Genomic DNA, 23,835 nt, shown 5'->3' with positions numbered 1-23,835 from the left:
GATGACAAAGATGGCTCTACAAAATATTAAAAGGGATCAGGACAGAATAATCGTGCAAATAGCATATTTTCTTTTTTCCTAATTTAAAATTCTTCCTAACATAAAACAAGGTCACAATAAAAAAAACTATTTATGATTTTCAGTGCTCTGAAATAAAAATATCACAGAGAACCATATTTCAATACAGGACTAGTTATTTAGTAAAAGTAAAAAATTAGTCAGGGGTTTGAAAGTTTTTTCAAGTGTATATTTCTAAGCAGTAACCATTTGTTTTGGTTTTGGCAACTCTGCTTTCTCGAACTACTGCCAAAAAGGTGTCAGGAGTGTCTGCTGTTGAAACAGACATAATTATTGAACAAATTATCTACAAAATAATTATCTACTGTGCTGTAGTACCTTACTATTCTCCCTGTTGTGTAATGTAGCCTGTGGTTCCTTAAGACCTTGTTTAATTAAATGAACAAGAAAAAGGATGAACAAAAAGAGTACAAAAAATTATCTGTTCTAAATATATATTAGTGTCATTCTTCTTATACAAAAAATAGCAGAAAATCAAATAAACGATATTTACATTTTATTTGTAAACATGTATTTTTATTACCAGAAGAACATTCAATGTGCTATTTACCATCCACTTGTATTAATCATTTGTGCTTTCTTCCTTATGCACCAACATATAATGAAGCTTTCCAGTCACTTATCCAATAAATAAACCACCTACCAAAAAAAAGTCACACTTAGTGATCATATACAAAGAAAAACCTTAAGATGGAAAGGTGATTATTATATAGAATATAAAATAATTTACACAGGTACTGTTTATAGTAGGTTACTTCTTCAAGCAAATATCAAAATAGTCATTATGTTCACACAAATACACAACCATATATTCCCATAAATCTTCTTGCAGGATACCTGAACTATGTCATCTTTAGTCATGTAACCAGTTTTTTAACAAAATTTTGTAGAATATGAATAATAAAAATAAATGTTTGACACATTCCATAAACATAAAAAAATCATATATCATTGAGTAACTGGATTTTTCCATTTGGCACAGTAAAGTAACATTACATTTGGTCAGAAATTTATAAAACTGTTGTTAGAAAGATAATAAAACTTTTTTTATTTAAACAAAAATATTTGTAATGGAGATCTTGCAGCAGGATTGTCTCCTGTTGTGTTAATTTTCAGCTCCCATGAACTGGATTAAACGGATTTGATACTGGAAGGAGGGATAAAACCCATACTTGTACTCAATCTTGATACTTTGTAGCATTTCAGTTATCTGGCCATTTATTAATATGAACATATCAATACCCAGATTGTCAGCATACCATTCTCCCTGTGTCTGCACACATGCTCTGTCTGGATGGTACAGTTTCTTTCCAAACCCCAAACACATGCAGGGGGGTCAGTTCAAAGTGTAGATTGTATATTTGTCAATAAGTGAGAGTGTGAAAAAGTGTGTCCTGCGAGGCACAGGTACCAGTTTCCCCTCAATAGTGAAATTAGATTATTTAGATACAGTATATAAAAAATTATTTTTTTATTTAATTTTCAAATGGACATGGTATTTGTTTGTTTTGAGCAAAATTCAAATAGATTATTCAGTAAATAAAATGATGCATGATTTACCTGTCACTTCTAGGCTTGCACCAGTTATATATTGACTCTCATTTGAAGCCAGAAAAACACATGCATCTGCAACATCTATAGAAGAAAGAACAGAAGTAACTGAGTGTTATAATAAGTTTGTTATAATAGAAAGAATTGTGTCACTGTATCTGTTTTAGATCTTTTTAAATGTATTTTTCATTCTTTTCTGTGTAATATGCCATGAAGAGCTGAGCCAGATTTAACACAGAGTGTCAGCAGTCAGAAGTGCTGGGCCAAGCAAGGCATAAAGACAGACAGGGACAGCTGTTGTCAGCCCTAAAAGGACTAAGTGTTATTTGACCTGCCTGTCTAATGTACAGCACAAGTTTGTCTGCCTTGTTTGGTATTGTACTGGGGATTTGGTCGTGTGGACACAATATAAAAGAAGCTGGAACCTCGCCAATCTTTGAGGACCTGAGTGAGTGAAAGCGAGAGACTCAAAACCCACCTCCGTTGTGACAAAAAAAAAGCAGTTTCTACACGACGAATCCCCGAAAGAAAAAGAAACTAACAAGAACTCTTCGGTGAAAAAGATGAAACTAGCTGGTCTTCCTTGTCTGTATAGCAACGTAAGCCGCATTAAACAAGCTAAGTATATTCTGTCTTTTCTGTGACTTTGTTGCCGCCTATCGCTGAAAAGAGGGATATCGCCATTATTATTTATAATTATTTGTAGAAAAGGTTTATTAAAACGCAGCAATATAAAAGAACATATTTCCAAGGAGCTAACACTCCCATCGGAAACACTGAGGAATAGTTTTTTTATTTTTCTAACAAAGTGTCCTAGCACTTAAACTAATGCACAACCCAAACACATCTCTTGTTAATCAATAGCAAGGAATATCTGTAAAATTGAAATGAAGCAATGCCATCTGCGTAACATAATTTGATATAAAGCTTTAAAGAACATAAATTAATTTTACCAGTATAATGGTTTATAGTACCTGACCTTATGTTAAGCTGTTTTAAAAGGTGCAGTAAGATGTGCTGTTCTGGAAAATTCTAAGTAAAAATATTTATTAACATTATAGTATTCTCATTTCTTTTTGACAACCTGACCCTGAACATAGTGAAAGGTAAGTTTAAGTTATTTCTGCACCGCTACAACTATTTACTTTCCAACTGACGTTATATTTTAAAATTTAAATTTAAGACTAATTCACATTTTTGTACAAAGTGAGACGTGAGTAACTTTTGAATGAAGATTAAAAACATAGAATAAAGAGAGTAGAGGTAGAGAGTAGGACTTGAGGGACTTTCAAAACTCAACTTAATGTGATTTTGGATAAATCAGGTAGATATGATTGGTGATCTTTGTTAGACCAAATAGCCTGTGCTCATCAAAATCTTTCAAATGTTCTAGTCAGAAATTTGGAATTCTAATTAGTTTAGGTATGTAGGTGAACATTTGTTATGTTATTCCAGCATGGAAAGTGGGAAAATACAAAATATAAGACACTGTTGCACAGACACAAGATAATAACCAAGAGACAACATATGATAATTATTTCTACAAGCAGTACACACACCAAAATGAGTTCTACAAATAATAATAATGAATTGCAACGTTACACAGTAATAACTTAGAATTCAGCAGGACCCCTGTAGCTGCTAGAATTCAAAATGATTATATCTTTTGGGATAAAAAATTTCTTGACTCTATTGTTCTGGCCCTTGGTAATCTAAATCTGCAGCCTGATGGCAACAAACAAAACTAAGTTAATAGAGGATAGTGATTCTGTCCAACATTTATTAATACTTTGTTTCTTGATTTTAATGTGTTGCCATGCTTATAACAAAAAATAATATAAACAACAAATCTTACGTGGATTGTATGTTGTTGAAAAGCACACAATATTTATTTTAATTACCTGATGCCTGTCCTAAGCGCCCCAGTGGCACCATTCCAGCAAACTAAATGTAAAAATGGTAAAAGGTGATTAAAAATCTCATCAGATTACTATGAATATATATAGAGCAATTAAAACACATGATGGAGGAAATATCAGCATCAATGAAACAGTGGGACAACATGTTTAAACAGCAATGCTATAATTATAACATTTTCACACTATACCTTCTCTAGCAATTTCTGCGGAACCTTTTCAATCATTGGAGTTAATATAAAACCAGGCAAGACACAGTTGCAACGTATACCATACCTACAAAACAAACAAAAATACAATGATAAGACAAGTCTATTATCTTCAAAGTTTATTCTATCAACAATACATTTCTGGCAAAAAAGCACATCAACATCTAATAATCATCAGATAACAAGAAGGATGTCTGAAAAGGACTGGGCATAATTACTGATCTCAATCAATCCATGCCTCAGGTGGTAGAAGGGAATGTGGACAAAGCTAATGCCCTGAATTTATGTTAATACAATTTTCCCTCCCACTGCCACCTTCTTCCAATGACCAGTCTCCACACACCATCCCTATAACATCAACAACTCCTAACTTAACTGAAATGACCAGTGACAAGCCACCTCTGACAACCAGTATGTACTCTCCATAAATGAAAACCAAGTAAGGAGACACTCAAGGAAGCTATACACATGAAAAGCCACAAGACCAGATGGAGTCAGTCCTCAGGTTCTTATGCTAGTGCTGACCAGTGTTGTAGTATCTTCCGTCACCTGTTCACTCTGTTCCTAAGGCCCCAAAAAGTGCCACTGCTGTGGAAAACATCCTGCATTTTTCCTGTTCCAAAGAAGGCATACACCTCTCCATCTAATGACCAACAAACCAGTGCAACAGGTACACATGTCGTAAATGTAGGAAGGACGTCCTTGCGTGTGTGTGAACTGTTCCAGACATTTGAATTTGATGATTGCACATAGCGCTGAACTGACCTCTCTGTACTATACTTTCCTCTGCATGTCCTGGAGTACAAAAGAAACAGTACTGTGCACTTAAAAGTTGACACTGGCAAGATTGGGAAAAAAAAAAACATGCAGTCCCTGATTGCAAGCGCAAGATGTTATGCGAACGAATATGAATAATGTTGCATCCTTGCCACAATGTTTTCTGAAATGTACTATACAGGTCATAAAATGAATAGTTCCAAATATCATATATACCTATGTCTCTGTTTTTTTTTTTGACATCATAGACCATAAGGTGAATACTAATTCAGTGTGAGCAGGAACACTCAATAAAACATTCAATAAAACTGAATAAAAAAAACAAGTGAAGATGAGATATGAAGAAGGCAGGTTCACCAGCGTTTGTGTGTCAGCTTTTATCCCCCCAGATCAGAGAATGTCCAGTTCCATTGTCTCAAAACACCACTCACATCTACAGTTACTCCCAGTTTCAAATAAAAACTAACAGCGTCAGATCCCTAGGGCGGTATTATGTATCGTGATTGTGACTGAGAGAATAAAAGTGAAGAAAAAAAAAAAAACGGTAACTTTTACAAGTCCTATAAATGTACACCATCTGTTACAGACACAAACCAAATGTATGTGTGTACTGTATAATATTAACAATAAGAGCAGCTCAGTACTGAAAATGGCAAATATAGGAGGCAGTCGGAATCGAACTGGGGATTCTTGATTACAAGTCATCAAATCTTACCGCTACGCCACGGAAGCTGTTGTATTGTCCTTGAACCTTTTGATCTTTGGACTTCAGGCTTCACACATTATATAGTTTATGCCAACATTTTGTCATTTACTACTAAAATATGAAAAACGTTTCTGTTTTAACAATGTATTTACACAGATTATTGTAGAAACGGAACACACATGAAATGCATGTGCTCCAAATAACAATCTATTATTTTCACTCTAAAACTCCAGCACTCCCACATAATCAATTAAGGGATGAGCTAGGAGAACATTGTGCACGTTCTGCGGCGCAGGGGGGGATGGGATACCTGGCTGCTTGCTGCTTGTCTTTATCGGCACATTTACAGGACAAAAGACAATGACGGAGAGGTGCAAACAAATTTAAGGTGGACAGGATCTACGGTTTTTTCGTAGGCTCTGGTAATTCTAGTGTTAAAGCAATAGCTGGAATTTACCATACTAACTCACTACACACTTTTACATACATCTATCAGGTCTCATCCAAATCTTAGTTTACTTAAACTTAAACAGAAATTATTTAAATCTTTCAAACACTTAATAGAGCTCATTAACTACAGACTGTAAAAAGTTTATTCTGTTAGTTCTGTTATTCTATTAAAATACTTTTTGCAATATGGGTATCAAAATTTTACACAATACTTAAGATGAATGCCTCACAAATTATATTTTTTAGTTTAAGGCTATGTTCAGTGCATTTGGACAGACAACAAATATTAGGTTCCTCAGCAGGAAATTAAACATGAATGTCCTTCAAAGTGTCAGCTCCCATTTAATAGGCCCAGAGAAAATGATACTGCATAAATTAGCCAAGCTATAACGTAATGATCAGTTTTGTATAATAAATGAGATGCTAACTATTATTCTTTAATAGAAAATCTAACACTTTATAATAATTTTCATTAGGAAAGGATTAACAAACATCTTTAATATCATTTATCAATGAATGGTAACAGTGGCACCCTGTTCAGGGGTTGCTCCTTATGACCAATGCTTGCTGGGATAGGTTTGAGCTTCCCTGCAACCCTGCTCAGGAAAAGCAGGTTTGGATGGATGGATGATAACTTATTTATCAAAAATCATGTATTTATTTTTTCAGTACGTAAACTCAAGATAAAACTGTTAATCTATTGCAAAGGTTTGTAAAGGTTTATTAATGAAGGTAATGAAAGTTATTGTAAAGTATTACCTGCAAAAATAAGATAATGAAATGTTCTTATAACATTCTAATCCAAAAAACACCAGCAAATAGCATGTACATACTGTGCTAATAATGAAAGATTCATTATACAAAATAATGATGCAGAAGAAAATTAAAAATGATTAAGCACTAAAAGTTGTAATTGTCTTCTCATACATTCTGTGAAAAATGCACCTATTTCAAATGATCTATATAACTGGCATTGTAATGGTCACCTTTGTGTGCAAGGATAATCTATATATATAATTCACTAAGGAAAGACACCCATGGAAAGCCGCGGAAGGGCGGGTTCACTAAGCCGACAAGTAAGACGCCCATTGCGCACGCAGGAAGGAGCCACGCCCACCAACTATAAGACCATTGGATACGACAACAACTCGCAGAACCACACCCACCAACTCGGACGTGAAGACACAGGAAAAACGGCGTCATTTATGTTCGTCTGTCATAGAGTCCACATGCACCTCTGAGCCACGTTGACTGTTCATAGAGGCATGTTTCTCGCGGAAGTGAATCGCTATATGCAGCGTGTAAAACAATTTGCGAGGTATCCCATGGGATCCTTAAAACATCCTTTAAAACTGAGGTTAAAACACAATGAAGGAAGCAGTCTTTAAAAACCAATAAGCCCTGTGCCTCTGTTTCATTACCGTCTCACCTGCTTCACCAATGCAGGCCCTGCAACAGTCGAGACGCTCTCTCAGCAGCTGACCTTCTCTGTGCCTGACTGGTTCACACAGAGGCACCACATGACCAGACGGGGTGTATGCTCCGAGAACGAGGGTGGACGCGGCAGGACTATCTAAGAAGAGGCATGTTTGTCGTGGATGTGAATCGTATGCAGCGTGTAAAACAGTTTCTGAGGAGTTTCCCATGGTCTTAGACTTGGTGGCCGGGTCTCTGTCAGTTGCTCTTGCGAGCGGGCACGTGACCAGGCAGTGTGTGTGCTTCGAGTGCGAGGGTGGATGCGACAGGACCATCTAAGAAAAATCATGTCGCGGATGTGAATCGCTGTATGCAGTGTGTAGAGCAGTTTGCGAGGGGTATCCCATGGTCTTACAGTTGGTGGGCGGGTCTCTGTTAGTTGCTCTTGCGGCGGGCACGCGTGACCAGGCAGTGTGTGTGCTTCGAGAGCATGGGTGGACGCGACAGCACCATCTAAGAAGATTCATATTTGTCGCGGATGTGAATCGCTGTATGCAGCGTGTAAAACAATTTGTCACGAATGTGAATCACTGTATGCAGCGTGTAAAACGCTGTATTGTATGTTGCCCTCTCCACAGTTACATCTTTTCATTCACCTACAGTCGTATACACAATGAAGTAAGCAGTCTTTAAAAACCGAGTTTTCGGTTACAACGCACGACCGCTGCACCATAGCAAACTATTTTATACGCTACATACAGCAATTCGCATCTGCGACAAACATGCATCTTCTTAGATGCTCCTGCACTTTGTACACACCCCCCTCCCACCTCGCTACTACGTGGTCGGGTGTCTTGGTTGATTATATATAGAAAGGCAGCCAAAACCGCACAGAGCAATGAAAAGTCTACATGAGTCACAGGTGCATCTGGACTGTGCAAAGACGACAAAGACTCGAGTGACGAGCTGGAGGTGGGAACATGAGCAGGCAGTAAGCAGTCTTTAACACTAAAATTACCAGAGCCTACGAAAAAACTCGTAATTCCGTCCCACCTTAAACTGCTTCTTAAATCCCTTCACACCTCTCCGCCAGCGTCCTTTGTTCTCTAAATGTGCTGATAAAGAGAAGCTAGGAGCAGCCGGCTATTCCATCCCCACCAATTTAGAGCGTGCACGAACTTCTCTCAGCTCATGCCTTGATTGAGTATCTGGGAGTGAAGTGGAGTTTTAGAGTGGAAATAATAGATCGTTGTTTGGAACACACGCATTTCATGTCTGTTCCGTTTCTACAGTAATCTGTGTCAACACATTGTTAAAACAGAAACTTTTTATATTCTAGTAGTAGATGACAAAATGTAGGCATAAACTATATAATGTATGAAGCCTGAAGTCCAAATAGCAAAGAAACATTTTCACAAGAATAACACAATTGCACTTTTATTCAAACATATAACTGCAGAAACAAAAAGCCGCCTTAACATGCGACATTGACACCAGTTTACTGTAACTGACTCCGTGGTTCAATAGATTCAGCCCCAGCTTGGGAAACAAGGAGTCACGGGTTCGATCCTGCGCCCCTCCCTTTTGAGAAGTAAACTGCTCTTAGTCTTACTGTTTTAGAATAAAACATACATTTGATTTCAGTCTGTAACAGCCGTGCAATTTATGATCTTTGTAAAGGTTAGCTTTTTTTTTTATTCACTTTTCACTCTCTCAGTCGCGTTCAGAATCAATCCATACAACCCCATCTGACACGGCTGTTTTCACTAAAGACGCTATAGCTCTGCAGTGTACCACGATGCATACTAACGCCCCGGTTCTGACACACAAACGCTGGCGAAGCTGCCTTCTTCGTATCTCACCGTCACTTGCTTTTTTTTTATTCAGTTTTATTGAGTGTTCCTGCCAGTCCCCGCATGTTGCTGTATGCTTTTTCTTTTGTACTCCAGGACATGCAGAGGAAAGAATGGTAAAGACCAGTAACTTCGGCGCTATATGCAATCATCAGACACTCCCCATCTGCCCGTGTCGTTCAAACACAGGAACATATATTGGTGTAAAAGTATAACAAAAGTGCACTTTTATTCAAGTGCACTTTTTCCATCGCCTTTTCCTGTAAGAAGCAGTGTACACACTTCTCTCTATGCTGTGGTTTCTATTACACACCTGAAAGAAAGAGACAATATATGTGAAAATATAATCGCACTAATGCAATATTATTTGAAAGCGAACAGCGTCAGATCGGGTGTGAATTTATGCAGGAACTGGAAATTCTCTGATGCGGACCTTCCCCCAGGGAAGAAAGTACAGTGTCAGGTGCTCATTCAGTGTAATAGAAACCATAGCACAGAGAGGTGTGTACACGGCAACAAGTACACGTGTCGTAAATGTAGGAAGGACGGTCCTTGGGTGTGTGGGAACTGTTAATATTTGAATGTGATGATTTTATATAGCACGGAATGAAAATCTGCACTTCTTAGCATTGCACCATGCAAGATGTCGTATCAATCGCCTACTGTAACTTGCTTTCTTTTTCTTCGGTTATACAGGTAGTTTTGAATAAAAGTGCACTTGTTTTGTTTGCGAAATGAAGTGTCTGCGTGCACTTTTCGTGGCATTACACGTATTTTTGAGCATGCCCGTTTGAGCAGTATAAAAGTATTGAAAAGTATAACAAAACAACGGGCAGATGGGGAGTGTCTGATGATTGCATATAGCGCCGAACTTACTGCTCTTTACTATTCTCTCCTCTGCGTGCCCTGGAGTACAAAAGAAACAGAATACAGACGCTATAGCTCTGTGCTGTACCACGATGCATACTAACGCCCCCACCGGTTCTGACACACAGGCGCTGGCGAAGCTGCCTTCTTCGTATCTCACCGTCACTTGATTTTCTTTTTATTCAGTTTTATTGAGTGTTCCTGCCAGTCCCGCATGTTGCTGTATGCTGGATATGTTCATATGTATTGTCTCTTTCTTTCAGGTGTGTAATAGAAACCACAGCATAGAGAGAAGTGTGTACACTGCTTCTTACAGGAAAAGGCGATGGAAAAAGTGCACTTGAATAAAAGTGCACTTTTGTTATACTTTTACACCAATATATGTTCCTGTGTTTGAGCGACACGGGCAGATGGGGAGTGTCTGATGATTGCATATAGCGCCCGAAGTTGGTCTTTACCATTCTTTCCTCTGCATGTCCTGGAGTGCAAAAGAAAAGCATACAGCAACATGGGGACTGGCAGGAACACTCAATAAAACTGAATAAAAAGAAAAGCAAGTGACGGTGAGATACGAAGAAGCAGCTTCGCCAGCGTTTGTGTGTCAGAACCGGGGGCGTTAGTATGCATCGTGGTACACTGCAGAGCTATAGCGCGTCTTTAGTGAAAACAGCCGTGTCAGATGGGGTTGTATGGATTGATTCTGAACGCGACTGAGAGAGTGAAAAGTGAATAAAAAAAAAAGCTAACCTTTACAAAGATCATAAATTGCACCGGCTGTTACAGACTGAAATCAAATGTATGTTTTATTCTAAAACAGTAAGACTAAGAGCAGTTTACTTCTCAAAACGGAGGGGCGCAGGATCGAACCCGTGACCCTTGATTCCCAAGCGGGGGCTGAATCTATTGAACCACGGAGTCAGTTATAGTAAACTGGTGTCAATGTCGCATGTTAAGGCGGCTTTTTGTTTCTGCAGTTATATGTTTGAATAAAAGTGCAATTGTGTTATTCTTGTGAAAATGTTTCTTTGCTATTTGGACTTCAGGCTTCATACATTATATAGTTTATGCCTACATTTTGTCATCTACTACTAGAATATAAAAAAGTTTCTGTTTTAACAATGTGTTGACACAGATTACTGTAGAAACGGAACAGACATGAAATGCGTGTGTTCCAAACAACGATCTATTATTTCACTCTAAAACTCCACTTCACTCCCAGATACTCAATCAAGGCATGAGCTGAGAGAAGTTCGTGCACGTTCTAAATTGGTGGGGGGATGGAATAGCCGGCTTCTCTTTATCAGCACATTTAGAAGACAAAGGGCGCTGGCGGAGAGGTGTGAAGGGATTTAAGAAGCAGTTTAAGGTGGGACGGAATTACGAGTTTTTCGTAGGCTCTGGTAATTCTAGTGTTAAAAACGAGTTTTCAGTTACGACGCACGACCACGTGCACCATAGCAAACTGTTTTACACGTTACATACAGCTATTCGCATCTGCAACAAACATGCGTCTTCTTAGATGCTCCTGCAGGAACACGTAAGACGTTTCCCTGCCCACCAAGACTCCTTTTTCACCGACCGGCATCTACCCTCGCTCTCTAGGCATTCACACTGCCTGCCCATTTTCCTGGAAGGCAAAAACTCACCGACCACCCAGTTAGTCCCTTTCGTCTGTGCTAAGAGTCTACATGCACGTCTAAGCCACGCGGCGTTTGTTATGCCACGGGTTCACTATTGTGTTGTATTTTGCTCTCTTCAGAGTTCCATCTTTTCATTCACTTACTGTTGTATTCTCACACCAACCAAGTGTTTAGCATTCAATAAATAATTATGCATGAGATTGAGCATGTGTCTACCCAGCGCAGAGAGGCGTGGGTAAGCCGTTGGACCCCATTCAGGCTGCAAACCATGGAATTCCCACTAAGTGCGACTCATACGCTCCCACTCATTACGTCCCTACCCTTTGTACACACCCCCCTCCCACCTCGCTACTACCGTGGTCGGGTGTCTTGTGGATTATATATAGAAAAGCAGCCAAAACCGCACAGAGCAATGAAAAATCTATGTGAGGCACAGGTGCATCTGGACTGTGCAAAGACGACAACGACTCAAGTGACGATTTGGAAGTGGGCACATGAGCAGGCAGTGCAAACTGCACGAGAAATCAGCAGACTAGCATGATGGAGGGAGCGGAATGGATGTCCTTCTCCTCTCCTCCCGTTCCACCCTCTGCGCCTGAGCGCCGCACAGACGATTGTGTGTTGGTTCGTTCCGTGCATCTCTTTTTGGAAAGGCTGCGTCTCTTCAAGCGTGATGGCCTGCATCCGAACAGTTTCGCACCCGGTCCTCTCGAAAACATATCGAAGGTAATTCGTTTTTCTTGACTATCTATCTCTGCTCTTAACCCCTTCCGAAATGATACTGTTGTGCCAGGACATGATAAGTGTTTAATAGAATCTTCCGTTAAAGTGCACAACATTAATACTGTAATAAGCAATCTCAATGCACGTAGAAAATCTAGGAAATACGGCATAAACTCCAATAATCTAATTAAAATTACTATTTTAGAGGAACAATGTATTAAAACTATAAAACAGATCACAGATTAAATAAAAAATACACACAGAGCGCTAATAAAATAATTTAGTTCCTATTCCAAATATCAATAACACACATAGTATTCATCTCTGCACCTCCAAACATTAAATATGGCACTATTAAATGTTAGAGCTTTAACTAACAAAGTTTTTATCAACGATCTTATTAGTGATAAAAAAATAGATTTTATTGCACTAAGTGAAACATGGCTTAACTCAGACGGCGCTGTTTTAATCGAATCTGCGCCTCCGGATTACAGTTTTACTCGTGCAGACCGCCAGGGGAAAAAGGGAGGCGGATTGGCTAACATTTACTCGAGCGTTAAAATGTAAAGATGTCAGTTTTGGTAAGTTCAAGTCCTTTGAGTATCTCGCCGTTGTTATTCATGGAGATTCTCAAGTTCTAGTATTATCCGTGTATAGACCTCCTAAATATAAGCGTCTTTTTGAGGAATTCTCTGACTTAATGTCAATTTTAATTACTAACTATGACACACTCCTAATAGTTGGCGACTTTAATTTTCATATAGATAATCAGTGTGATCTAAAAGTAAAAGAATTTATGAACCTCCTGGATTCTTTTGATTTGAGACAACTCATAAATCAGCCTACACATAAAGCAGGTCATACGTTAGACTTAGTGATTACTAAAGGACTGAAAGTTGATATAAAACAGATCATTGATATTGGTCTATCAGACCATTTTCTTCTACTTTTTAATATAGAAATAATGATAAAAAACACTCATGAGAAGCATATTGTTAAAAACGCTTCTTTGACTCGGCAGCAGCTTTAAAACTTACAAACATTTAAGCAATCAGTCCGTTTATAGTGCCAGCTATAATAGAGGATAATGTAAATAGTAAGGTGGAAAGATTTAATACTAAAGTGAGAGCTGCTGTTGACATAGTTGCACCTGAAAAGACAGTGAAAAAATCTTCTAGCATTGTTATACCATGGAAGACCCAAAGAGTGTCTGATTTAAAGAGAACATGCCGAGAGCAATGGAGGAAGACTAAACTTACTATCCACCATGAAATATTAAAAGTCAAAATAACAGAATACAATAACACTGTCCGTCTTGAGAGACTGCTATTTCTCAAGATTATAAATAACAATGCTAGTAATCCCAGAGTCTTATTTTCTACAATTGATCGCCTACTAAACCCAGGTAACTCAAAGGAATGCCTCCTAAGTTTTCCAGTAAAACCTGTGAGGCTATCGCTGTATTTTCCAATAAAAATTAATGATATTAGAAATAACATAGTATATCCCTCCAACACTAAGGATCCTCCTAAACCCCAGCATCCTGTTATAAACAAATTAAACTCTTTCACTAGGATAGATTTACAAAAAATAATCTCAATTAAAATCCTCCACCTGCATCCTTGACCCAATACCAACAAGGTTTTTCAAAGAAGTATCAGGCGTGCTAATTGATAATGTTCTGGACATAGTAAATTCGTCACTAGATACGGGGGTCTTCCCAGACTGTCTTAAGACTGCTGTAGTTAAACCCCTACTTAAGAAACATAATCTTGACCCTCGCTCTTGAAAATTTTAGACCCATCTCTAACCTGCCTTCTTAAGTAAAGTTCTGGAGAAGGCAGTCATTATGCAGTTAAATGACCACCTCAATAAACATGCTATTCTTGATAAATTTCAGTCGGTTTTAGAACAAATCACAGCACAGAAACTGCATTTGTTAAAGTAGTAAATGATTTGCGAGTGAATGCAGACAGAGGCCATTTATCTGTTCTCATCCTCTTAGATCTGAGTGCTGCATTTGACACCATTGATCACAACATTCTTAGAAATCGCCTTAGTCAATGGGTGGGCCTCTCTGGCAGTGTCTTAAATTGGTTTGAATCCTACCTGACAGGAGAAAATTTTTGTTAGTTGTGGGAATTACAACTCAAGACACATGATATCCAATATGGTGTTCCACAAGGCTCTATCCTGGGTCCGCTGTTCTCAATCTACATGCTTCCGTTAGGTCAGATTATCTCAGGGCACAACGTGAGCTACCACAGCTATGCTGATGACACACAGCTGTACTTCTCAATAGCACCTGATGACCCCGATTCTATTGATTCACTAACACAATGTCTGACTTGTATCTCAGAATGGATGAATAGTAACTTTCTCAAGTTAAATAAAGAGAAAACTGAAATCTTAGTGATTAGCAATAATGGATACAATGAGGCTATTAGAAATAAACTGGATGCATTAGGATTAAGGCCTTGTTCACACGGGCGTTAGGTTTTGGATAAACGAACTTGCTCTGAACGCCCTAGACGCTTATGTTGCATTTTGTGGTGGCGATCGATTGACTTCTACACCGGCGTTTCGTTTGTCTCTGTCTAACGCCAGCCTGCATATCGGAATGTCTGACACCTTATATTCCAAATCGTAACCTCAGATCCTCAAATGAGTGTCTCCTTAGAATTCCAAGAACAAAACTTAAAAGAAGTGGTGAGGCGGCCTTCTGCTGCTATGCACCTAAAATCTGGAATAGCATGCCAATAGGATTTCGCCAGGCTGATACAGTAGAGCAGTTCAAAACACTGCTGAAAACATATTATTTTAACATGGCCTTTCTATAACTTCAATTTAACTTAATCCTGATACTCTATATGTTCAATTCATCATAATAACTATTCATGGTGGCTCTAAAATCCGTACTGACCCCTACTCTCTTTTCTGTTTCTTTTTCCAGTTTCTTTGTGGTGGTGGCCTGCGCCACCTCCACCTACTCAAAGCTTCATGATGCTCCAACAATGATGGATGGATTAAAAGGCAGAACTCTACGTGACCATCTTCATCAAGCCCTTCCGTGAGAACCCTAAATCCAAAGAGGACTGTTTCATTTATGTTAGGTAGAATGCCCAGAGGGGACTGGGCGGTCTCATGGTCTGGAATCCCTACAGATTTTATTTTTTCTCCAGCCGTCTGGAGTTTCTTTGTTTTTTCTGTCCCCCCTGGCCATTGAACCTTACTCTTATTCGATGTTAATTAATGTTGATTTATTTTGTTTTCTTATTGTGTCTTTTATTTTTCTATTCTTTATTATGTAAAGCACTTTGAGCTACTGTTTGTATGAAAATGTGCTATATAAATAAATGTTGTTATTGTTACAATGTTGCTTTTCTTGCCGATTTATTACATTACCGATTTTTCAAATGTTAATTTTCACCCTGTGCTTAAAAATCATTACAAAACCGGCCTGATTATGCGGCGTATGGTACGCCGCGGGTTGGCTAGTATGGAATAAACCAATACCAAACAAAGAAAATACCCAAAAAAGGCCTTTTTTTATTAAACAGGTAGAAAAACAAATAACAAGCAAAACTTCCAGCACCTAGCTTCCCCTGAAGGGTATTCTTGATGAGAGGCTATATACTCTGCATTAAGATTGTCTACATTCTATCACTATCTTTATAGTCATTGATCCTTTGTAAGGCTCATCATCCCTCTCATTCTTTCATACAATTCAGATGACACTGAGCCTGATAATCTTTGTCAGCTATGCAATCCATCAAAATATACTGATGTACACTCAATAGCCACTTTATTAGGTACACCTTGCTAATCCCGGGCTGGATTCCCTTTTTCCTGCAGAACTGACATAATTCGCCATGGCATGGATTCAACAAGGTGCTGGAAAAATTCTTCAGGGATTTTGGTCCATACTGACATTAAATCATAGAGATGGTTGTGCATTAAAATCCCAGTAGATCAGCAATTTCTGAAATACTCAGACCAGCCAGTCTGGCACCAACAACCATGTAATATTCAAAGTTACTTAAAACACCTTCTTCCCCATTCTGATGCTCGGTTTGAATGTCAGCATGTTGTCTTGACAATGTCTACATGCCTAAATGCATTGCGTTGCTGCCATGTGAATGGCTGATTAGATATTTCCATTAACAAGCACTTGAACAGGAGTACCTAATAAACTGGACGGTGAGTGTATAATTTAATTGCATACTAATGTCATTACTTAGCATGCTTTGTTACTTACCTCCCTAGCTCCTTTGCAGCTGTTTTTGTCAAACCCTCAACCCCTGCTTTTGAAGCTGCATAATTAACTTGACCCAGATTTCCTACCTATAAAAATAATAAAAATTACAAACTAATAAGGTCATAAGATGATAAAATTATAAGTAATACTTTGTATTCTTCTACATGCATAATTTATGACATGGACAGTTTTGAACTGCCACAAGGTGGCACAATTGTTAGCACTGCTTCAGAGTTCAAATACTAATTTCTGAGAAGGTGACTGCAGTTATGAAGTCTGCAAAATCTGTCATTTTAACTTTTCCTAGATACTCCATTTACTACACACATCCCCAAAAATAAGTATCAGGAAATTAATCTACTTCAGTTTAAGTGACTGTGTGACTGTGCACACCGATTCATTTATGTCTCATCCAGAATTAGTTTCTGCCCTGTAACAGATCAAATGAGTTCAGAAAATGTATGGATGAAAACAGTATGCTGTGTGGCCATCTGATTAGCCTCAAGACTCCAGATCATATTTTTTAGCCATACTGTCCGTGTGGCAATCAGTAATTAAAATAAACAACTTTTTTTTCTCTGCTCTGTTTGCCTGATAAAAATGTGCCTGAATTCTTACTGTTCATCTAATCAACAAATATACTGGGAATATCTAAATTAAAATAATGGAATACTGACACAAAGTATTTTTAAACATTAAATATCTTTCTTCAATAAACATTACCATGAAAATATGAATAATTAAAGGATAAAATAAATGTACTGTAGTATAAACACAGGTTAAACATAAAAAATAAATAATCCAGGAGAAGAAATCTACTATTGATAGTACAACTAGAGGTTATTCATGCTGCCTGATGATTCAAAATAAATATTCCACATAGTTTCAAAAAAGTATTTTTATTAAAATTCTTAGGACATGCACACCAGTTCTAAAATGTGCTGTCACTACAGTCAGCCCCAAAAATAAACAAAAAAATTCACATAACCATAGCTACATACCTTGCCCACTATGCTTCCTACATTAATGATGGAGCCCTTAGATAAGCCACTGGAGATAAGAGCCTTTGCTAAAGCCTGTGTTACTAAGAATGTGCCCTGTTGGTTTAATGAGGAGTCAAAAAGACAGATCACGTTAGCACATGCTTTTAAAGAGAAAAACATTACATACACAATCCACAGCACTTAATGACTTCAATTCATGGTTATGAACTAATGTATCTTTCAAGTGTATATCAAAGAAGATAACTCACTTTTAGATTAACCTGTAAGACTTTGTCAAATGCATCCTCTTCTAGCTTTATCAGAAACTCATCCTGGGTTATACCTGCTGCACTGACAGATATACAAGGAGGTCGGAAATAACGTAGCTAAAAGAAACAGTTTCAACAGTTTACACAATGATTATATAGCTATATCTATCACTCTCTGTCTATCTATCTATCCATATAACACACACACACACATTCAATTATACACACACATTTTATACTGTATACACAGGTGGGCTATAAGTTTCCATACATATGGTTTTTAACATTTTATTTTTTATATTTCAGATGCCCTAAAAAATGTGTTTGAATAAAGAGCAATGAATTGATCCCCCGATCTCACCCCACTTGATTTTTATCTTTGGGGGCATTTGAAGGCCATGGTGTATCAAGAAAAGATACAAAACATAAATCATCTTAGGGAACGTATCACCAATGCCATTAAAAGATAACTCCAGCTGTGCTAATACATATTCATCAGCAGTGGTGGACACATATTGAAATGTGTTTTCAAAACAATGGCAGTCATGTAGAGCATATTATATAAATACAAAAGTTTTTTTCATAAACAAATGTTTATTTTCCTATGTATGAAAACTTATAACCCACCCTGTATATTAGATTTTTTTTAAAAATACACCACCTACTAATGAATCATAATCTCATATTCATCATATCTAAAGTACATCAGTAGTAGTAAAGAAAGCTGTCCCTCAATCTACAGTAGGTTTTAGATATGTCTTAAAAACTAGTTGAATTCTACACAAGCTGTACTGAAGTGTGCCCCATAACATGGATAGAATAAGATCACTGTTACTCCTGAATGTAGTAAAATGTGATTAAAGGAGGTTGGCATGGGAAAAAATGTGAAATTGCAAAAATGTAAACATTTCTGCTCCATACTTCCTTTGAGGTGAGATACAAAGCAACAGTACCATAATGATAATAGGAGAATGTGAAATTTTAGAAGCATCAGGTGTGAACGGCAAGTGGGAAGTGATGAGGAATGTCTAGTTAAAAACAACATAAGAGGTCTTCAGTTAGAGAAAGTGGTAACAAGGACACAAGGAGACAAAGAAATGAATAGTTGATGTAGATTAGACAGTTGTGGAGAAGAGCAGATTCTATAAGAAGCAGCAAAAAACAAAAGCAACAAGGAAATGTAAAGAAAGTAAAGCAAAACATCCAAAAAAAAACAGTTGCAGAGTGAAAGGAGCCAAAAGCTGGGATTATGCAAGTGAGCTACAGAATGACGTAAAAAAAAGTACTGTTTTCAGGATCGCAAAGAACATGGCAGAAGAAAGGTAGGGTGTTGCAAGAGTGAAATGCTTGAAAAAATACTAAAGGGAACATAATCATTGGTAGTAACGGGATTAAATATACCTGGAAGAAGTACACAGGCAGTTGTTGAATAAAGAGAAGTAAAAGGTTGATTGTGTTCATTGTGTGAAAAACATTTTTAAAATATGAAGTTGGAAAAGCACTGAAAAAGATAAGAAAGCAGTAGGCCCCACAGGAGTGGTGTCGGAAATGTTAAAGGCAAAATAGCTGACACATGTCTGCACACTATTCTGAATGAAGAGAAGATATCTAAAAATTGAAAATAATTGTGCTCAGTCCAGTCTACAAGGATTAGAATGATTCATTGACATATGGGTTATACTGAGCAATCAAGCTCGTGTAGCTGGTAATGAAGGTGCTAGAGAGAGAACTACAGCTGGAAGAAGAAGAAACAAAAAAAAAAAAACGGGACCAAGTGAAAGTTTGAGAAATACAGTTTGGTTTCATGCCTGGGAAGAGAACAATAGATATTTTGTTGTCCAGCAAATTCAACAAAAGTGTCAGGTGAAAGAAGATGCATTTTGCATTTGTAAATCTGGAAAAGACGTTTGACAGGGTGCCTCTAAAAGAGATGGGAAGTGGGTAATGAGAATGTAGTTTTGGGTGGACAGTTAGTTTCTGTGCAAATGTTAATGTATGAAGAAACACTAACGGTGGTAAGCACAGCACATGGATCATGAGGAAAAATTAAAATTTTAGGGCGAAACTGAAGATACATGAGTCTTTTATTTTTCTTGATAGTGGTGGTGATCAGAGAAGTGCATGACAGACAAGAAATTGGAAATGGAACGGTAGTTTAGAAGAAAAAGTCCTCAGGGCAAATGCAAGGAAGATAAAGGTGATGGTTCAATTCAAAAGGACCAGGAGAACTGGAACAGATCTGTGCTTGGGCACATGACATGTACAGCTGATGCACTGTGTAAAGCTAAATCCAATGCAAAGGCTGTTGGAATGGGGTGCATAAAATATGTACTGCCATATACGGTGGTCTGCAGATAGCAAGTGTGACCACGTTTGAAGAAAAGTATGTTACAGGGGTGCAGGATGATGAAATAGTTAGATGTAAATTTAAGCATGTAAATGTTGCTTTGAAGAAAGTATGTTTTGCTATTTAGATGAAATTTTTATTGGCATATCTGTGATAGCAAGCAGAGGTGGAAGAAATTCTCAGAGCTGCCCACCATTTTGACTTCTAAAGGAGTCTCTCAAACATTTAAGGGAAAGGGGAGTGGCAGGAATAAGGATTAGCATTTTCTTATGTTGTATATGGAGGTGAGAGTGGCCAAAGGAGAAAGAACATGAAGCACACCTGAAAATAAGATAAAAAATGGATGATAAGAATGGATGTATGGAGTGTCACACAGTGAGAGGAAGACAAATGCTGAGATGTGTGTGGAGGTAACAGGTGTTATGATGAACAAAAACAGACTAATTTGATTTGGGCATAGGAAGCAAAATGGTAGTGGATAACTAGGTGAATAGGTGCACTACCAAATGTTCAAAAATAAATACATTATTGCAGAATTGCCACCGCATCACAACCTAATATATCAAGGTTTTCCTTGCAATGCTATAAAATATATACATATAAAAACTCAGTTCATCTTAATATTTTTTTCATACTATTGACACTGAAACCTTTTTGTCTTTTTTCCTGCCTTTTCTGCTGAACACAAGTACAGTATATCATTATCACAATGCATATTTTTTGAAGATCCTTATTACTTAATACTGTATAAAAGCACAAGTATAGATCTGTACCTCCAAGTACAAACTATTAATCTGAAGTTTCAAAAAGGGCTTAATTTACTGTATTTTAATAATATATTTTATTTAATAGAAGATTAAGTTTTAGTTTACAAAAGGAATATATAGTTTATTTTATTATGGTTAAATCTATTTTATGTTGGTGTCTGTGTGTCTACATCATGATGCTAGGATTTCTGTTCTGTTAGTTTACACATAAGTTTTAAATAAGTTTTCATAGGAGCGCGCAGTGGTAGCGCTGCTGCCTCGCAGTTAGTAGATCCGGGTTCACTTCCCGGGTCCTCCCTGCGTGGAGTTTGCATATTCTCCCCATGTCTGCATGGGTTTCCTTCTGGGTGCTCCGGTTTCCTCCCAGAGTCCAAAGACTCTGGTGCGCTGGTGATTCTAAATTGTCCCTAGTGTGTGTGTGTGAGCTGGTGCCCTGCCCAGAGTTTGTTTCCTGCCTTGCACCTTGTGTTGGCTGGGATTGGCTCCAGCACAGCCCCATGACCCTGTAGTTAGGATATAGCAGGTTGGATAATGGATGGATGGATAAGTTTTCATGCTTCAGGTATTATCTGCAATTATCAAACAAAAAATTCTTGCTTATTTCTATATTCAAATACTCATATAACTCCAATACCGACATTACAAAAAATAAATACACTGTAGTACATAAATAGATTTCAGTTTAAGAATTTGAGAAGTTAATAGCAATGTATTCATGGAATATAGCATTGCAAAGTGGCACTATAAAAGTGAAAAGTCAAAAATCTGAATGACTTCTGGGACAAAGCTCTCATTAGGTCTACATCCGATTCACCTGTATTTGTGAGAACAGCTGTTCAACACTCCGCTTTGATGTCACATCTACAATGAATGCTGAATGCTTATGATCCTCGTTGTTATGTGACAGCAACTTCAGTGTTTCATTGGCAGAGACTTCATTGATATCAGCAATTACAACTGATGCTCCTTCCTGTGCAAAACGCTGACATACTGCTCTTCCAATCCCACTTCCTCCTCCTATATGAAAACAGGAGGACAAAAATCACAACCACTGCAAAAATATTTGTTTTTTGAGGTTGAAGTCTCATGATGGCAGATAGAACTGATATACACGCCATGCAGTACTTACGAAATGTAAACTGTGCACCACTTTAAAAAAAAAAAATAGTTATATTGGAAAATGAATATTGATAGACCATACATTTTACATAAAAGTAGGAGAAAAAATATATATACTGTATATATATAACTCTTAAAAGGTAATTATTGACTATAAAATAACTAAAGATGTGGGGACTTTTAAATCGTTTTGGATGTGGTAATATTTTAATTCACTGTCATTTACAATAACTTTGACCGCAGATATTATAACTTTTCTTCTTTAAAGGTATAAACAAGCAGTTTACATGCGCATTAAATAAATGTATGCGTGCTTTGACTTTTAACACGTTTTTTTAAGGTGCAAATGTATTCAGGGTACTATTTCTATAGTCGTTTTAACACCATGTCAGATTTTTTTTCTAACATCTTTTATAGACTGTTCAAGAATTAACACCAACCTGTGATTACTGCGAGCCGAGAAGCAAGTTTCACGGAAGCCGACATGACACTCTGCTTCAATGCCACTAACCACGCCCCCTAACGCCCGCCTCCTTTTACAGACATGCGCACAATATACACAGGACTTGAGTGTCAGTTTTTCACTTAAATTTGAATTGTCAGGTACACTTTTATAGCAGCGATTTTTCAGAAACGATCTACCATAAATTACCATACGAACTCAAGTTCGAAATCCGCTCGCGGCACATTGCTGAATGGAAGAAAATACAGGTATCTTTAAAATAAATTTAAAACATTTTCTCATCAACAGAAGGTGCTTTGAATCCTACATTGCAGGCGTAGTTGTTTAGTTTTCTTTTTGATTAAACAAAACCCTTTAATGAATGATTGATTTGTCAAAGGAACACATGAACATTAAACATCACACTTAAACAAACTGCCTGCCCATTCTGTTGAATCGGAATTACAACAAATAATAATACATTTCACTTATTTATATAGCACCTTTACCATGGACTCAGATGGCTGCACAGATAATCGAGAGGGGTACAATAAAAATGAAAGCACAATAAGAATAAATAAATAATAGTGCACAGCCTTGTGTTTGTATGTATTTATAAAATTTAGGAAGTAATATATTCTAGATGATGTTGAAATTTAATTAATTTGAAGTAGGTGAAAATAAATATTTGGAAATATTACAAAGGGAAATGTTTGTTTACTTAGCATAAAACAACTATTTTAATTTATTAATTTATTTACACACACTATCTTGTTAATCACTTCTGTATATTAAGACTTTGATATAAATAAGAACTTCACAGGCTCTATATACTGTAAGGTAGTAATCAATATCTTAAACAAAAGAAAGTGCAGGCAGGGTGGAATGGGTAGAGAAGAGTGTCAGGAGTGATTTGTGAGAGACAGGTATCAGCAAGAGTGAAAGGGAAGGTCTACAGGACAGTAGTGAGACCAGCTATGTTATAAGGGTTGGAGATGGTGGCACTGACCAAAAAACAGGAGACAGAGCTGGGGATGGCAGAGTTAAAGATGTTAAGATTTGCATTGGGTGTGATGAGGATGGACAGGATTAGAAATGAGGACATTAGAGGGTCAGTTCAGGTTATAAGGTTGGGAGACAAAGTCAGAGAGGTAAGATTGCATTGGTTTGGACATGTGCAGAGGAGAGATGCTGAGTATATTGGGAAAAGGATGCTAAGAATAGAGCTGCCAGGTAAGATGAAAACTGGAATTCCTAAGATTAGGTTTATGGATTTGGTGAGAGAGGACATGCAGGTGATGGGTGTAACAGAGCAAGGTGCAGAGGACAAGAAGATATGGAACAGGGTGATCCACTGTGGCAACCCCTAACAGGAGCAGTTGAAAGAAGAAGAAGAGGAATTAAGGAAAGAAACTAATCCCTCTAACAAGTCAAATCAGTAATCAGGCAGAAGAAAAAGCTTGT

General features: G+C 37.5%; 1 protein-coding gene across 2 annotated transcripts; it reads right to left on the bottom strand.

Moving 5' to 3' along the window:
* Nucleotides 1-566: 566 nt before the first annotated feature.
* Nucleotides 567-22,447, bottom strand: hsd17b8 (hydroxysteroid (17-beta) dehydrogenase 8). 2 transcript variants are annotated; one of them, XM_039768895.1, is made up of 9 exons: nt 22,370-22,447; nt 21,625-21,827; nt 17,697-17,813; nt 17,446-17,541; nt 16,445-16,530; nt 3,737-3,821; nt 3,531-3,573; nt 1,639-1,713; nt 567-717 (listed from the first exon to the last, which is right to left on the bottom strand). In XM_039768895.1, the coding sequence occupies exons 1-9, from the start codon at nt 22,413-22,415 to the stop codon at nt 698-700; spliced, it is 771 nt and encodes a 256-aa protein (XP_039624829.1). In that variant the 5' UTR covers nt 22,416-22,447; the 3' UTR covers nt 567-697. The 2 variants fall into 2 exon arrangements, with proteins under 2 accessions (XP_039624829.1, XP_039624830.1); XM_039768896.1 differs by lacking the exon at nt 17,697-17,813.
* Nucleotides 22,448-23,835: the final 1,388 nt, after the last annotated feature.

This window comes from Polypterus senegalus, chromosome 11 (assembly GCF_016835505.1).
Source record: "Polypterus senegalus isolate Bchr_013 chromosome 11, ASM1683550v1, whole genome shotgun sequence".
NCBI classification, from domain to species: Eukaryota; Metazoa; Chordata; class Cladistia; order Polypteriformes; family Polypteridae; genus Polypterus; species Polypterus senegalus.
This window is presented reverse-complemented; position numbering and strand designations above follow the sequence as displayed.

What these genes read in the sequence shown, in the direction of transcription:
- hsd17b8 (XM_039768895.1), bottom strand. Translation starts at nt 22,415, where the DNA reads ATGTCGGCTTCCGTGAAACTTGCTTCTCGGCTCGCAGTAATCACAG. An exon ending in TAGGAAGCATAGTGGGCAAG is followed by an intron (nt 16,531 to 17,445) that starts GTATGTAGCTAT and finishes TTATTTTTATAG; the next exon opens with GTAGGAAATCTGGGTCAAGT. An exon ending in GCTGCAAAGGAGCTAGGGAG is followed by an intron (nt 3,822 to 16,444) that starts GTAAGTAACAAA and finishes TTTGTTTTGTAG; the next exon opens with GTATGGTATACGTTGCAACT.